This window comes from Leptidea sinapis, chromosome 45 (genome assembly GCF_905404315.1).
Source record: "Leptidea sinapis chromosome 45, ilLepSina1.1, whole genome shotgun sequence".
Classification (NCBI taxonomy): Eukaryota; Metazoa; Arthropoda; class Insecta; order Lepidoptera; family Pieridae; genus Leptidea; species Leptidea sinapis.
The window spans coordinates 8,003,601-8,021,385 of record NC_066309.1 but is presented as its reverse complement, the minus strand read 5'-3'; the positions used below and the strand labels follow the sequence as shown (position 1 = coordinate 8,021,385).

The 17,785-nt window shown below is 40.3% G+C and overlaps 1 protein-coding gene across 1 annotated transcript in view; it reads right to left on the bottom strand.

Moving 5' to 3' along the window:
• Positions 1 to 1,160: 1,160 nt before the first annotated feature.
• LOC126977367 (replication initiator 1-like) overlaps positions 1,161 to 17,785 on the bottom strand; it is a 34,919-nt gene continuing 18,294 nt past the window's right edge. The window contains exons 13-17 of the mRNA XM_050826130.1: positions 17,194 to 17,331; positions 13,048 to 13,152; positions 12,804 to 12,919; positions 9,017 to 9,262; positions 1,161 to 1,894 (exon numbers count right to left, since the gene is read on the bottom strand). Coding sequence (XP_050682087.1) covers positions 1,688 to 1,894; positions 9,017 to 9,262; positions 12,804 to 12,919; positions 13,048 to 13,152; positions 17,194 to 17,331 — 812 coding nt within the window. The 3' untranslated portion in view covers positions 1,161 to 1,687. The remainder of the gene's footprint in view (positions 1,895 to 9,016; positions 9,263 to 12,803; positions 12,920 to 13,047; positions 13,153 to 17,193; positions 17,332 to 17,785) is intronic.

Genomic DNA, 17,785 nt, shown 5'->3' with positions numbered 1-17,785 from the left:
CTAATACAGAATACGACACCATTATACTTTTTAATTAATATCCGTTGAAACGAGATCCAATTTGACAGGAGACTAATGGACGCTAAATTGTTCCAAAACGGTTTATGGTCTTCATCTATGCAGTCTCTTTCTCACATCTTGGGTTTTTATGTAAGAATAGTTACCACACTTTCACACTGGGTTCGGCTATTACGGTAATATACTAAGTTTATGGTTGTATCAAAACAATCATATTATGGAGATGCATGCAGATAATAAACTGTTGCTATTTTAATATGCCAAAATACAACAAAATCAGAAAAAAACATTTAACAATAATATAAATGTGGAGGAACGAAAGCAAAGTGTTACAAGTTAAAAATATATATGATTAACCAACAAATGTTTTTTCAAGTTGTCTGACATATTGCCAGACTAACTAATTATAAACATAAGATAATATTTGACAAAAAAAATAGACACCTCAAATAAATATACATAAATTACAGTACCTCCTACTATAATACAAATTGCCTCATTCTTTTTGGAGATATAGGCCTAGTTAATTGAGAAAGAAATTGCAGTTTAAACTTGCAATAGTAGCAGTACGGGTAGCAAAAAAAGTAATACTAGCTGTCGGCTGCAATTCGGCAAGTCATTATCATTAACATCATCAGCCGGAAGACGTCCACTGTTGGATAAAGGCCTCGCCCAATGATTACCATGACGATTAGTGCTGCGCTGCCCTCATCCAACGCATACGATCTTTACCGGATTGTTGGTCCAACTTGTGGGGGGACCTACCAACACTAGGTCTTCCGGTACGTGGTCACCAGTCGAGGACTTTACTGCCCCAACGGCCATCTGTCCATCGAGCTTTGTGCCCTGACCACTGCCATTCAGTTTCGCATTGTCGGTGACTTTGGTTTGGTGACTTCGGTGTCGCAGGAAACAGGCCCTCTCCATTAGCCTCTGAGCGACTATGAGATTTCTCATCAGGTCCACACTGGTTGAAAACATTCGTCTTCAGACACACGGCAAGTCGATTGACTTATATTATTATGTGTAACGATTTAGTACTGCTGTTTGTGTGACTATATATCTGCTATACAGGGTGCGTTGAGAAAGTATGATAACACTAGATTATTTTCTCAATTAAATGGGCTTATAAAATATTCCACTTCTTCATACACAGTTTATTTATAGACATCAGACTACATTTTATTAGGGTATGAATAATCAATTGTAAAATGTAAATATAAACAAATTATTTTTATCAACAATTACATTAGGTGATCATAAAAACGATCGTAGAGTTAAACTACATTAATTATCATTCCCAGAACACAATATAGTACTAATATAATTATTGCACTCAATGTTACTGGTACTGTGCGTGAACATAATATTGACGGAACGGGTAGATCAACCACTATGATGTTAAATGTCAACATGATCTCAGTTGTAACGCAATACAAAATCATCTAAAGCGTAGCTAATGCAACATGATCCCACCACACCACACTGCGTCCACAACCGTGAGACTTTTGACATACCCTCCCAACGGGAACACAGCAGTGTAAGTACACTGCTATCTAGCGGCCTACACATCACTAACTAGCTATCACCTGTGGACTTCACAGTGTTGCAGCTAGTTTTGTGTATGTTAAGTGCACTGTTTCGTTCGGAGCGTGCGTTTCTTCTTTTGTCATATATGTATTGGCACGTGCAGTAGCAGGGCGTCCCGATGTGAGAACTCCAGCGAGCACATCTCGCATTTGAAGGGTCCCTCGTGGGCGCTGTCTGCTGGGGGAGGAGAGTGCGCGGGGGAGTACCCGGGAGATGCGGAGGGAACAGTCTCCGCTATGACGCGTAAATCATCGGCCGGGTGACGCGGTGTTCGACGCGGACGACCCTGTGATAACATAATGTATTAATTCAATTATAAATTAGTCATAACTAATATATACTGTATATTAAGAAATATACAGTTTGTGATATGTATATACAATAATAATATTGAGACACTTTTACAGAAATTATCTTGCCCCAAACTAGGCATAGTCTATACTATGGGTACAACAAGACAAGTATATATTTAATACAATTGTTTAGTTTCATTCAAAATCCGCGCCAATTTGTGGCTTGGCGCGAGAGCACAGATAATGAATTGCAATTGAAAAGCTGTTTGTGTATCGCTTGTTCATTTCCTAGTGTAACTGATTGCAGTTCCCCATAGGCGTACAGTAGCGCATGCACAGTCGCCTATAACCCAAACCCTCACCGCGCTCAACGTTCTGAGTGCAAGCCCTGAGTCTGACTTGTTTGCGGATGAATGGACGGGAATAATGTCAGAATGCCTGAAGTGAGCGAGATGAATGTCTGAGTTAAAAAAAATTTTTTCTTTAATTAATGTTATTGGTGTAAGCCGTTTTTCGAATTAAATAAAGAAAATTAATAAATCAGTACGCCGATCGACGCTAATTAAGAAGCACCTGTATATGGTGTCTGAAAAAATCTTAATGGCCGCGATACCGATTTGACGCGATACCTATAATCTATCCCAATTAATCACGCCTTGTGTAAAAGTAAATATAGTGCGATATATATATAGTTAAAACATTATTAATATTTTTTTTTATGGAATAGGAGGACAAACGAGCGTACGGGTCACCTGTTGTTAAGTGATCACCGCCGCCCACAATCTCTTGCAACACCAGAGGAATCACAGGAGCGTTGCCGGCCTTTAAGGAAGGTGTACGCGCTTTTTTTGAAGGTACCCATGTCGTATCGTCCCGGAAACACCGCACAAGGAAGCTCATTCCACAGCTTTGTAGTACGTGGAAGAAAGCTCCTTGAAAACCGCACTGTGGAGGACCGCCACACATCCAGATGGTGAGGATGATATCCTAACTTGTGGCGTGTCGTGCGAAGGTGGAATTCGGCGGCAGGAATCAGGTTAAACAGCTCTTCGGAACACTCCCCGTGATAAATGCGGTAGAAGACACACAATGAAGCGACGTCTCTACGCAACGCCAAGTGATCCAGCCGTTCACAGAGTACTGGGACCCCGACAATTCGAGCTGCTCCGCGTTGCACGCGGTCTAATGGATCGGGCTGATACTGGGGTGCGCCAGACCAGAGATGACAGCAATACTCCATGTGTGGCCGGACCTGCGCTTTGTAGAGCGCTAGTATGTGGGCCGACTTGATGTATTGCCGTGCTCTATTAATGACGCCTAGTTTCTTTGAAGCCAATTTGGCTTTGCCTTCCAGATGACCACGAAATTGGCAATCGCTCGAGATTTCGAGACCCAGTATTCCGATACTAGGCGAGGCTTTGAGGGAAGTGTTGTCGAAGAGCGGTGATACGACAAATGGTTTTTTTAGTGGTAAACGCGCAAACTTGAGTCTTCTGGGGGTTAAATTGGACAAGGTTCAATTTTCCCCATTCCGCGACCTTCTCAAGAGAGGACTCGATAGAAGACACAAGTTTCTCCCAGCACTGGTCGACGATTTCCCGAGAGAGACCTGCATGGCCCACGTATACGGCATCACCAGTGCTGTCATCCGTATAGCAATGAATGTTGGAGGTGTCCAACATATCATTGATATGCAGAAGAAACAGCGTGGGAGACAGCACACAGCCTTGGGGCATTCCAGCATTCACGGGCTTCGGATTCGAGCAATATCCGTCGACAACGACCTGTATGCTGCGCCCAGTGAGGAAGCTGGAGGTCCTCTTGCACAAGCTCTCGGGAAGCCCAAATGATGGAAGTTTGGAGAGGAGCGCCTTGTGCCATACACGATCAAAGGCCTTCGCTATATCCAGGCTAACTGCCAGGCCTTCCCCCTTGCTTTCAATAGCCGCAGCCCATCTATGTGTTAGGTATACCAGAAGATCACCTGCCGACCGACCATGGCGAAACCCGTTTTGTCGGTCGTTGATCAACTGGTGACCCTCTAGGTATACCAAGAGCTGACGGCTAATTATGCTCTCCATGATTTTGGAGAGCAGGGAGGTAATAGCAATAGGCCTGTAGTTTGCCGGATCCGAACTATCTCGTTTTTTTTTGGATCGGATGGACAAGGGCTGACTTCCATGAGTCAGGGACTACGCCTTTAGAATAAGAGTACCGGAATAAACGCGTTAGCACCGGCGTCAACTCAGGGGCACACGTTCTAAGCACGATTGGAGAAATGCCATCCGGCCCGCTCGACTTCCTGACGTCCAACAAAAACAGAGCTCGCCTAACAGTTTTCTATCTGAACTGTACTTCAGGCATAGAGCTCTGACACCGCGGGATGGTCGGCGGTGTTTTTCCGTTGTCGTCAGAGTCGAGTTGGAGGCGAAAAGAGCGCAGAAGAGATCGGCTTTCTCTTTTGCCGTATGGGACAGGGTGTCATTCCTCATGTGCAACGGCGGCATGGACGGCTTGCTGAAGTTACCAAGAGCAGCTTTCGACAACGACCAGAACTTGCGTGTTCCGGTCGGGTAATTGGAAAGCTGCTCGCCGATTTTGACGACATGTTTTGACTTTGCACGGGCGATTTGCCGCTTAAAAAATCTGGAGGCACGGTTGTATTTCCTCTAAAGAACTATGCAGTTCGGATCCTTTGTGCCCAGCGCCGCAACCCAAGCTCGATACGTCTGCTTTTTGCAGTCAGATGCTGCTTTAACTGACGCATCGAACCAGGGCTGTGATCTGCCACCGATGGGTACTACAGAGTTTGGTATAAAAATATCCATACCCTGTAGTATCACATCGGCTACTGCAACGGCGCAGGCACTAGGATCATCCGAAGGGAAACGAACCCTGCCCCAAGGGTAGGATGCAAAAAAGGAACGTATCCTATCCCAATCTGCTGACTTGTAGTGCCATACGCGGCAGGTCGCTGGTGGTCTGCGACGTTGGCGTCGGATAGGCACTACACTCCTGACCAGGCAATGGTCGGACGTTCCGAGAGGGGTGTCGAAAAAGACCTGGTAACCATCGGGATGTGTAGTCAGTAGAAGATCCAATAAGGACAGCATGTGGCTATCCACATCCGGGAGCCGCGTTGGCGACTCAACCAATTGGGACAGACCATACGCCAATGCAAAATTATGCGAAGATCGCCCTGCGTAGTCTGTGGTACGTGATCCAAGCCATACGGCATTGTGCCCGTTGATATCACCCAAGACTACGATTTCAGCGGAGGGGATCTGTGCAAGCACGTCGTCAATTGCCGTTTGAAGGCAGCCCATGAGATGATCGGTTTCTGCGTTACCACTATGGGACCTGTAGACACACGCATAGATGCGGACGCGGTCCTCTAAATCTACGCGGAGCCAGAGAGTGGACAGGTCCCTACCCTTAAAATTGCCGAGACGGCGACAGCAGATATCCTCCCTAACGTACACACATACCCCGGCATGAGGCAAAAAATTGTGCTCAATTTTGTACCCGGGGTACGTTAAATATGACGTATCGCTAGGTCGAGATATCTGCGCCTCCGTAAGGAAACACAAGGCCGGCTGCGCCGTCTCAAGGTGGTGGTGGACGGTGTTTAAGTTGGAGTGAATTCCCCTGATGTTACAAAAGTCCACATTAAGCGTGGAGCAGGGTGCCATGGTGTTACTCGTTTGTCGTTGGTCATCCGCGGTACTGTGCCCTCCCCAGAATACGAGGGGCAGCCCGAGCGCGAATGCTCGGGGAGGGATTTTCCGGCTCTACAGGAGCCGGTACCCTCCTGGGGTAATTTATCTTTATATACCGCTCTCATATTTTTTGTTGGGGGGAGGGGGGTCCCTCTCTCCAATCTCCCGATTGGCCTCGGGTCCTCGACACTAACCTATGCGAAATTCTGTGCGAGTGTGGTAATTAACCCGGACGAGTCTGGCCCGATTGTGCTGACGTCAAAAGACGGCAGCGTGACTGTCCCACTTCTAAAAAGCCCTTAGTCGCCTCTTACGACACCCATGGGCCTGGGACTCCCCTATTCTTTTTTAACGCCCCGGAAAAAGTACAGGGCAAATTGTGTGAGATACAGTGAAATTTAGCAGGCCTGCTGAATTCCCTGGACAATTGGACTTCAGCATGTACGCGAGTCCCTTAAGGACGCGTTCTCAAAACAGAGAGGTATCGAATCGCACAACTACACTGACACCGCTCAAACACATACATGTACTTAAAGTTAATTGCGGGAATCAAATGAATTTGATACTTAAGCAAGTTTGAATTTTGTTTTTTTTTAATACCCATGTATTTTTGATAATTGGTTGATGTATTCGTTTAGTAGTTAAATATTATAACTTTAGATGGCAATTCTGTCGCATAACGACGTGCGCAGTAAACGCCGTTTTTTTTAAATCCAAGATGGCCGCCGCGCAAAATTATAAATTCAGCAATATGGGTATCGTATCCGAGGTTATCGGGGGTGCAGAGAACGATTTTGGGATCATTTTTGAAATCCAAGATGGCCGCCGTGCAAAATTATGGTTTCAGCAACATGGATACCAAATCCGAGGTTCTCGAGGGTACAGAGAACGAATTTGGAGCCACTTTTGAAATCCAAGATGGCCGCCGCGCAAAATTATGATTTCAACAATATGGGTATCGTATTCGTGGTTCTTGAGTTTGCAGAGATCGAATTTGTGATCATTTATGAAATCCAAGATGGCCGCCACTCAAAATTATGACTTCAACAATATGGGTATCGTTTCCGAGGTTCTCGAGGGTGCAGAGAACGATTTTTGGGTTCATTTTTGATATCCAAAATGGCCGCGGCGCAAAATTATGATTTCAACAATATGGATACCGAATCCGAGGTTATCGAGGGTGCAGAGAACGAATTTGGAGTCATTTTTGAAATCCAAGATGGCCACCGCACAAAATTATGATTACAACATTATGGATATCGAATCCGAGGTTCTCGAGGGCGCAGAGAACGAATTTGGGATCACGTTTGAAATACAAGATGGCCGCCGCGCAAAATTATGGTTTCAACAATATGGATATCGTATTCGAGGTTCTCGAGGGTGCAGAGAACGAATTTGGGATCATTTTTAAAGTAACACTTCTTTGCCCGCATGAGGGTAAAATTTTTACGGATGAAACCGAAAAAAGAGTCACGAAAATGAAGGTCGTTTTTATCCAAGAAGAGGGGAGGTAGATGGAGTCTGATTGAGATAGAGTGAGAAAATTCGAATGTAGCATGAAGCAGACGGTACCGCTATGAAGTAAAACAACTTCACTACTAGCGTTGTATCATGCACGTTTAATGAGTAATAATAATTAGTAAATTATCTAATAATTTCTAATATTGACAAAAATCAATTGACTTACCCCTTATTCATAATAGTCTGCTAGCTTAAAGTATTGCTAATTCGCACTCTGTCTTCTTCTATTGACCTAAGTCAGAATGAGAAAAAACACTCCTTTGTCTGGTGCTTTGGACGTAGCTTCCCCCCAAAGGATACCTCCCCTAAAAGTGGAGTTGAAAAAAATACTGGAGACTTATCGTTGGATAGGTCTTCGAAAGTTAAATTTTGGTCTTTGGTCTTTTGAAAATAATGCGGGATTAAGGAAGATATACGTTACGTTTATATAATAGCTTATACACTTGAAAATGACACCCATGAAGAGAAGTTGGTAAATTTCATAGGCGCCATCTTGGATTTTGATTTTGACCCAATATTCGTTATTGTTGACCCCGAAAACCATGAAAATGTCACCCATGAAGAGAAGTTGGTAAATTTCATAGGCGCCATCTTGGATATCGATTTAATAGACCTTATATTTAGAGATGAACTTATAAATCACTAATTGTTCAAAAAAATATGGTAACATCATTTTTTGAAAATCTGACTTCGTACAAAATATGTAAAGTATCAAAGACAGTATTGTAGAGCTTATACAAATATTCATGTTCGTACAGCGATATTTCCGAGTACGAGCTGCTACTTACAACCAACACAGTGTCAACTCTCGACGGCGGCCGAGCGCGGAATGACGTTGTTTCGATAGATCTCTCTATGCAATGCGTATGGAGTGACAAAATAAAATAACCCTTAATACCACACTTTAAAGCTCATGCTTATCAGAAAAATATATGAATTCTAGACGATTTATTTTTATTTTTTTCTGAGATTATTTATAACATACTCATTAATTTATTTCCCGGGTTTTTGAAAATATTATATCTGCTTTCCTTACGTAATTTTTAAGAGATAAAATTATGTAAGCAGTAGCAGAAAACTGATTCTGAATGAAGCCGCATTTCGTCAATTTTGTATGAAGAGGTAACGGATAATCGTTTTTACGACATAAAATATCAAAACTTCAAAGCATAAATTTCCCGCTAATTGGAGATGAAGAAGTAATTTATTTGTGACAATTTTCAGTTTTAGATTTAGATTTCGTTTCATTTTATCACAAACTCTACCGAAAAATTTCTTATTTTTTGTCGGATTCGTAATCCTAAATTGTCCTGATATAATCAATGCATTTTTCATTTTCCTGGTAGTGCGCGGATAGCTATATTCCAATGTGTATACTTTAAAAAAAAAAAGGGATTTTTGTGATTAGAAGCAAATACCGTAGTGAGGATCTGAGCTGAAGTAGCTCCTAATTAATATACAGTTCATTAATTCCAAAAAATACTACAATATAAAATAGCTCATTAAAGATCCATCTCTCAGACAAAAACATTTCTGAGGATTGCCACTATCATTATGTTTTTTTATTTCCTTCTAAATACCACTCATCAAGGCAAAGTATCAATCAACAATATTACTTAAACATATATAAATACATATAAACATCTATTATGACTCGGAAACAAACATACATATTCATCGTATAAAATATAAATGATAGCACCTACCGGGATTCGAACCCGGGACCTTTAGCTTAGTAGTCACATGCAAGATCAAATTACATTTCATTCATTTCAACTGCCGCCGTGTATACTATATAGATAGCGATAGAGTGTCCAGTGAGAAAGAAGGATAATCGAAGCCTTTTCTATTGTCTTATAATGTATCAAAATTGACCTGCTTGTTCTTAGCCCTCGTCTCCTCGGAGGTGTGTATCATCCGCGGCCTCTTGGCCGGCGGCGCGCGCCTCCGCCGGCGAGCGGGCGCCGGGGCGACGGGCGCGGGCGGGGCCCGGGGCGCGGGCGGGGGCCGGGGCTCCAGCGGGGGCCGGGGCGACGGTGAGCGCGGCTCCATCTTCAAGTCGCGCTCGGGGGATGACTCAGTCTTCATCTTCCGCCGGCGTTTATACTTGCGTGGACCGGCCTGTCATTACAATTATACCGTTTACTTGTACAATTTGCAAGCAAAGGAACCATTCATCGGGTTCAAATAATTTAGTGGAATATTCACTCGAGTATAAGTACTGTCCCAGGGTACGCCCATACAGTTATAATAAACATAAATGATAAGTTAAGGCGAGTTTTTCCCACCACTTTAGGCAAAAAGCGCTCGAACGTAGGCATTTCTATAGCGTTAGATATACGTTCGACGGGGCATAGCTGAGGCACGAGCCGAGCGATGCGGGTCAACGACCCCACCCCGCCCGGACCGCGTAATATTTGATAAAACTTACAGGTGAAATACGAAATGCTGCGATATTTTTATGCATTTTGAAGTGAAACTTCTTTAGGCGCATGAGGGTAATTTTTACAAATGGAACGGAATAGAGCGTCACGGAAATTTGAAACGTTTCTGTTCAAGAAGAAGAGGGGATTTTTGTTCAAGGGAGAGAGCGATTCACACCGATTGAGGAAGAGTATTTCTTACTCTCGGACTTCCCTATTAGCCTTGTATCGTTCAGGTTTTTTTAAATCCAAGATAACCGCCGCGCAAAGTTATGATTTCAACATAGGATATCAAATCCGTGGTTCTCGAGGGTGTAGAGTACGAATTTGGGATCATTTTTGAAATCCAAGAAGGCCGCCACGCAAAAATATGCATAAGGCATAATATTCAAAATAATATTACTTACGAACATGTTATTTTAGTACTTTCCGACTTCCATTTACCTATATATTTTAACAAATACTGTCGCATCATCATCATTTTTGTACTATAATTCTCGATTTGTACTTATTTGCTAAAATCTTACGTAACGTGAGCCCGAGAGAAACGAACGCAGTACAGTCCTTGACAGTGGTCACAGGCGTACTGCTGGAATGAACGAGCATGCAACTAAGGCGTCGCGTATATTACGAATAAAATTAAAGTAAAATATTTCACACAGCGTATTGATAAAACCCACAAGGAAAATTCATAAATACTAATAAACTCTATCGAATAAAATAAGTTTTGTGTTTATAACTATCATAGTTTTATAATAATATAAAACAATTCATAAAAAAGCCGATTTTTCAAAAAATAAATCTATCGAGATATTTTTTCGTAATCGTGTTTTCGAAACTGCAATAATTTAGATAAAGAAATGAAGGTAAACATGTCAAAAAATTGGAACTGAGTATTTGTGGAAGTATTTTAAGTAAATTTTCAAAAATGTTACTTTTTAAGACTATAATACCGCCTTAATCTTTAAAGTATTCTATTACGGGCTCCCAAACTTTCATGGCTGTTACATTTTGTTCAACTAATTGTCTGAGGGAGGCGATGGCCCATGCGTCATGCTCGTGTACGGGCGCTGCTTGCGGTGGCAAGATGATCCTGTGGCCGGAAACTCTACCTCATGTTTTTAAAATTAAAAAATATATTTTTTATAATTGCTAATAAAATGGTCGCTGAATACCTTTATTTATTTACGGTGTGTGTAGATTGATGCATCTACTGTACCATGGCCTAGTATTATTGTTGATACAGTAGTATTCGGCCGTGAATGTACTCAATAGCTCTTGTTTTTACGTATTAATTTACATTTTTTTTGAGTATTTGTAGTTTGAGTATTATTGCTGCATCACTTTACATATATTGTAACTGAAATGATTTGTGAGTGTTAGCCACAAAGAGTTTCTTGCCACTTCTTATTATATCTCAACCCTCAAAGGAGGTGGATATAAAAAGAAAAGTCATTTCCTTGACCTGCCTGAATAAGGTGATTTTGATTTTATTACCCTAAAGGATTGAGCTTTTGATTACTGTTAGTAAAATATAATATTAATTACAAGTTTAAGCAGGATTGTCAAATTGTAAGTAGAGGTACTTGGTGAGTATTGCATGATACGTAAATTAGGATTATTTTATTGTTGTTTGCTGAGTTCTCGTAACAGGTTTCATCATGCTCGCTTAAATGTCACTGCTTGTGGCGGCGACATGGGACGGGTCGTGCCCTTCCCTAAAAATATATGGTTGAGGGAGGCGATGGCTGGCTCATGCGTCATGCTCGTGAACGGGCGCTGCTTGTGGTGGCAGGATGATCCTGTTGCCGGAGACTCGGTTTCAGATTCTTAAAAGTTATTGTGTATATATACAGGATGTCCCAAAGTTATGGGACATGAAGGGAAAGTACCTTAAATATCGAAGATAGGCTATTTTACTGAAAGAAGACTTTATGTTATTTTTAAAAGTTAGTAATTTTGCATTCAAAGATTTTCTAAAAATTACTTGCCTCGTCTGGGAATCGAACCGACTGAAATGTGGAAAAAAACACCCCTACTTTTATAATGCCAATCGAAAGGATGGCTAAAAACTAATAACTCTTCTTAAGAAACGTAGTATTTTAAAAGAAAGGAACAATATAAAGAATGTTTTCCTACTTGGATTGGTACGAAAGGACCGATTAGATGGCCGGCCAGATCCCCGGACCTTACACCATTAGATTTCTTCTTTTAGGGATATGTGAAAGATAAAAACGATAAAACAACTTGGGCAAGTTACAAACAGAATTGTGCCATATCATATCGAGTATTCACCATAAAACGATAAGAAAATCAACAGGCAGCGGACTCATTAAAAGATTGGCGATTTGCGTAAGACAAGAGGGATCACATTTTGAGCATTTAATTAAGTAACGATAATTTTACAAAAAAGTACACAATAGACTACTTTCTTTTAAAATACAATGTTACTTAAGAAGAGTTATTAGTTTTTGGCCATTCTTTCGATTGGCATCATAAGAGTAGGGGTGTTTTTTTTACATTTAAGTCGGTTCACAGACGAGGCAAGTAATTTTTAGAAAATCTTTGAATGCAGAATCACTAACTTTTAAAAATAACAAAGTCTTCTTTCAGTAAAATAGCCTATCTTCGATATTTAAGGTACTTTCCCTTCATATCCCATAACTTTGGGACACCCTGTATATGTATGGATATATATACATGTTGATTTATTTATAAACGCTTATAAAATGCTCACAAAATACCTTTATTTATTTATGGTGTATGTGGATGATGCAGCTACTGTACTCAATAACTTTTGTATTAATTTACATTTACTTTTTTGACTTACTCGTGTAAGACATTGACTATTTGACGTTTGATTGTGTTTGTTGCATCAGTTTACATTTTACATATTATATTGTAATTGAAATGATCTGTAAAATATCTTGATATAAAAGAGTGGTAATGAGTTTCTTGCTACTTCTTCTCATTAGCTCAACCCTTTACGAAGTAGCGGTAGGTTCAATAAGAAATTTTTTTTTTTTGACATTCATAAGTGTCATTTCCGTGACCTACTTGAATAAACTGATTTTGATTGGATTTGTGGTGCCCATAAATCAATGTACCTTCAGCAATTTAAACTTCACTATTACGTTAAAAGAATTTATTACGTTAGGTTATTAATTAATTAAGTTAAATTAGTCGATCCATTTTCATCAGTGTATTATTAAAACTTATAAAAATGTGATAGATCTCACCAGCGGCATTCTCTTCATAGCCGTGTTCTCGTCGCAGTGACGTATCAGGTGTTGTACCAGCTCGCCGCTAGAGGGCAGCGAGCGGCTGCACACGGCGCACGTGTACTGGTATGCGCCTGTAACATTAACAATTATATATAATATGATCTAAGTAGATATAGTCTACTACAATAAACCTTATTTTGTCACTCTCTCTGACAATAGTCAGACAGGAATAGCTATAAAGGACTGTGTGTATACTGACCGTTCCTGCGGTCAGGTGCGGAGTGATGAGAGCGAACATGCTCCCGCAGAACCACGCGCTGGTTAAACGCGCGCGGACACACGGCGCAAGCGTATGGCTTTTCACCTGTCATCATAATTTTATGTCAAATCAATTTCTAATTTTACCTATAACGTCAGTGGTTGGACGCGTAGCTGATGCGCGATTGGACAACGAACTGTTAGACGAATAACTAAAGAACAATATGGCGAGACTGGCACAGAAGAAAATAAACTTCACACACCAAAAAAGAGAAAACGACCAAAACCAGGCATTGATAGCTTTGAAGCCGATGCCATCCGAAGACATGTGTACGGTTACTATTTACTGAAGGAGTATCCAACAAGAAAAAAGTTAGTGCTATCCCCGAAGGAAGCTGGATTTTTCTTCGGTGGGAAAAGTTCTTTAACGAAGATTTAGAAGACCGTTAGATTCCGATACAAACACAGTTTTTTACGGCAAGTGAAAGAAATTGAAAATTGGCAAAATGTTGTGTTTTTGGATGAATAATTGGCTTAATGCTAACCATACTGTAAACCGTTCTTGGACCGATGACACTGTAGCATCTACGTCCAAAGTTCCTGTTGGAAAAGGATCGCGACTTATATTTTGTCACGCCGGAACCATCAACGGGTTTGTCGAAGGTTCTCTCATGGCTTTTGCGTCAAAATCCACTGCAGACTATCATGAAGAAATGAATGGAGAACAGTTTACTGAATGGTTTACCTCAATGTTGTGTAGCCTCCCTGAACCATCTATTATAATTATGGACAACGCCCCATACCACTCGATGCCAAGAAATTGATAAGCCACCTGCTTAATCCCAAAAGAAAGCTCACATCATCGCATGGTTTCAAAAAAAATGGCGTAGATGTAAACATAAATAAAAGCGGAATTAGTAACCCAACCAAGATCCAATACGTCATTAATAAGACGATTCGAATATCGACGTAATAGCGTTAGAACATGGGCATAGAGTTATACGGTTACTGCCTTACTATTGTGAATATAATGCAATTTGATAAAGTAAGTAAAAAATAAAATTGAGTTGATGTGGGCTCAAATTAAGGGATATGCTGCAAGACGCAATACAGAACCCCCATTTACCACAATAAAAATGCTAAAAATATTAGAAGAAGCTTGTGTACATGTGACTGAAGGAGACTGGGAAAAGGTTGTGAATAGAACTGTTAAGTTAATAAAGGAAGATTATGAAAGAATATATTTTAAAAAACGAACTTATAATTAATGTAGGTGATGATAGCAGTGACGACAGTGAAAATAGCAGTATGGAAGAATCTGATTAAATTTGGCCTTTTTTAAAACTTTTTTTTTGGTCGCTTTTTGTATTCATATGTTTCTTATATGCATATAAAGTATGTATATTCATTTTCATTCCAATATTCAGTTCGTTCAAATATATTAAGTAAACATATATATTTTTGTTTTATTAAACATTTTTAATCAGGTACTAGTTGCAACAAAATAATAGATTTGATTATATTTTTTTCGAGAATAAATTGACATTTCACATCACTATTAAAATATTTCAAAACGGCCATCATAGCGTGCCCCTAGCATAGTTAAGCAGAAAGGACTCAAACCACACTTTGGTCAAAAGAAGATTAGTATGTATGTAAAAAATGAGTTTAGTATGCCATCATACTCCTGAGGGTCGAATCTGTCATGTAGTGAAACCCCTATTTTTTAAATGTACACAGAAACTGTTTTTTTTTTATAGTTATATGGATAAGATGAAAGCTGAAACTTCAAATGCCTATAACTCAAAAGTGCCTTTATGTAGTTTGAGTCCTTTCTGCTTAACTACGTCCAATTATATATAGTACAAAGGTTATTTATTATGTTAATAAGAATATTTATTTCTGTGGATGACTGTGTAAAACTAAAATTACGATAAGTCACTACATATTCTTGTACATTTACAAAGGAATCCGTCACATTTTGATAGCAGAAATGCCTTTATCCGTCAAGCGAGAAGTAACCACAGCAACCTTACTACAATACGCCTTGAGTACCTATTCTTTTATTCTTAATTCTCCTCAGAAATGACATGGGTACCACCAGAAAAGGTAAACATCCTAGAAAAACGGCGTCATTCTTGTAATAGCTCCAGGGGCGTGCATTCCATTTAAGCAAAAAGGCATTGCATCAATAAAAATTACAATGATATAGCATTAGTGTTAATGTTAAATTGGGTCTATTATTCTATAACCAAACTTCCATTAAACACCCACCCAGTAAGTTTTACCTCACGCTAAACCTTTGGTAAGCAGTGGTACGGACGCATATTAGCAGCGGCTACTAAAGCGCAACTACTAGTTTGATCTTCGTGCCTAACTTGCTGGAAAACCAATGCACGTCCCTGGAATAACTCTGGTGTTGTAAGAAAGCATGTGTAGCAGTGATCACTTACGGCCGTTCCCAATATACTATCAACAGATAGAGATAAATTACTACCTTCCGCTGTCAATAATCTGAAGCTGTCCCAATATATCCGATTAGTCATTGTTATCGCCTTATATTGGTACGCGTGAATTGCAATTTCCATACAAATTTCTATCGCTGGTAAGCTATAGGTCCTCCATTGACAGACAGCGTGCACGGATAAGGTGAGTTACCGTCGGTAAGTTTATTGGGACAGAAAGGTCAACGATAGTCACGATTTTTATCTCAAGTAGGCCACAACCGGAGATAGACTGAATATTGGGAACAGCCGTAAGTGATCACTGCTACACATGCTTTCTTACAACACCAGAGTTATTCCAGGGACGTGCATTGGTTTTCGAGTGACCTGACAGCTGGTTGTTCCGCTCAGTCGCGAGCACTACCATGGCCGTTTTACCTAAGATTTTGCTTTTGAAGCCTCTTTAAATAAATTAAAAACCACAATTTTAAGAAAATTGACATTATGTGACACTGTGATTACAGGATTCATATATTTTTCGACAAAATGTTAAAATGTTGGTAAAAAAAATGCTATATTCCATCAGAATTTACACTTTATCTATGTTGGAGTTTTCGATATGTAATAAAGTAAATCATGATATCCGCACCAAATTGGATGTCAAAACAGCGTTTACAGCGAGCTAATAGATATGTTATAAATACAAATATTATTAGGGGAAAGATTTGATTGTTTGTTTGTTGAATAGGCTCGGATACTTCGGAACCGATTTAAAAAATTCTTTCACTGTTGGGAAGCTACACTATCCCCGAGTGATATAGGCTATATTATATTTATCAAAAAAAATTGGGTTCCGTACTTAAAACTCCAATAATGTAGCCCAAGGTGTAAAAAAAATACCTAAAATATTCTTTACTTCGCATGCGTTGCGAAAAGTATTGATGTACAAAACTTGAACAAAAAACAATCTAATAGGACATTTGTATTCGAATTGGGGTCTTCAGCTTTCCGGATCACCCAATGTCCCACGTGTCTTACAGTACCTTACATTCTTGTGACGAAATTTATCTTTTGTATTCTAATGTTATCGTAACTGTTTCTCTTTAAAACACGGATAAAACTACATTTTTTTAAATTGAAACTTAGCTAGATCGATTATCGCCCCCGAAATCCCCTGTATACGAAATTTTATGAAAATCGTTGGAGCCGTTTTCGAGATTCAGATAATATATATACAAGAATTGCTCATTTAAAGATATAAGATTTAATTGAAATGTTGCTACTATGTGCTCAGTCCTGTGTCTACGCGGACTAAGTCGCGGGATATCAGCTATATAGCTCTCAGGATGCTAACTGGGCACTGTCGCCTAAATAAGCACCTCAGTGTGGTCGGAATAAAAAACGATAGAAAATGCAGATTTTTGCCTTGAGGCCGATGAAACGCCTCATCTCCTGTGCAATTGAGGCCCACTATTGCATAAGCGTAACACTATCCTTGGCGACTATACCCTACTGCCAGATGTCTGCAATACACGCGTCAAGAGACTGCGGTTGGTAAACGCGTCATGGCTTGGCGACGAGCTATAAGTATGAGTGGCGAACACAATAGTTCAATTCTGGACGTTGTGTTACTACGACCCAATCAAGACTAGCCATATAGCCACCCTTTGCAAATAATAATAATGTTATAAGTGAGTTGTAACCGGTGTGTATCCGCTCGTGCTTGCGAAGGGTCCCGCCGTCCGCGAAAGCCTTCCAGCAGAAGCGGCAGGCGTAGGGCCTCTCGCCCGTGTGGATGCGCACGTGGATCTGCTGCGAGCTGCGGGAACCGAACACCTTGCCTGCAACGAACCGCGCATCACAACCAACCTGCTACAATGACACTCAACATCTGGTGTCTCAAGGTGATGAACGCAGTTGTAATGCCGCTCAGAGTTTTAAGGTTTTTTAAAAATTCTCAGCGGCACCTCATTTTAATAAGGCAGGGCGTATCAATACCATAAGCTGAACGTCCTGCTCATGTTGTCTCTTATTTTCATAGAAAAATCTCTAATGTGGTATCTTTGTTACATTATTTTGAGCTAAATACTTCTTTAGGGCTTACTCACTTCTTTAGAGTATTGAATGACTGAACAGTCATGCTATGTAGCACACATTCGTCTAAAGTTGGCTTGATCAACCAAGGGAGCGTTACCAGTCATAATTATAATATTTTGTAAACAACATTATGACTAACAAACAAAAATATTTGTACATTTTCTTTTGGCATGGGGTCTTAGGGACACGTCGATTTTT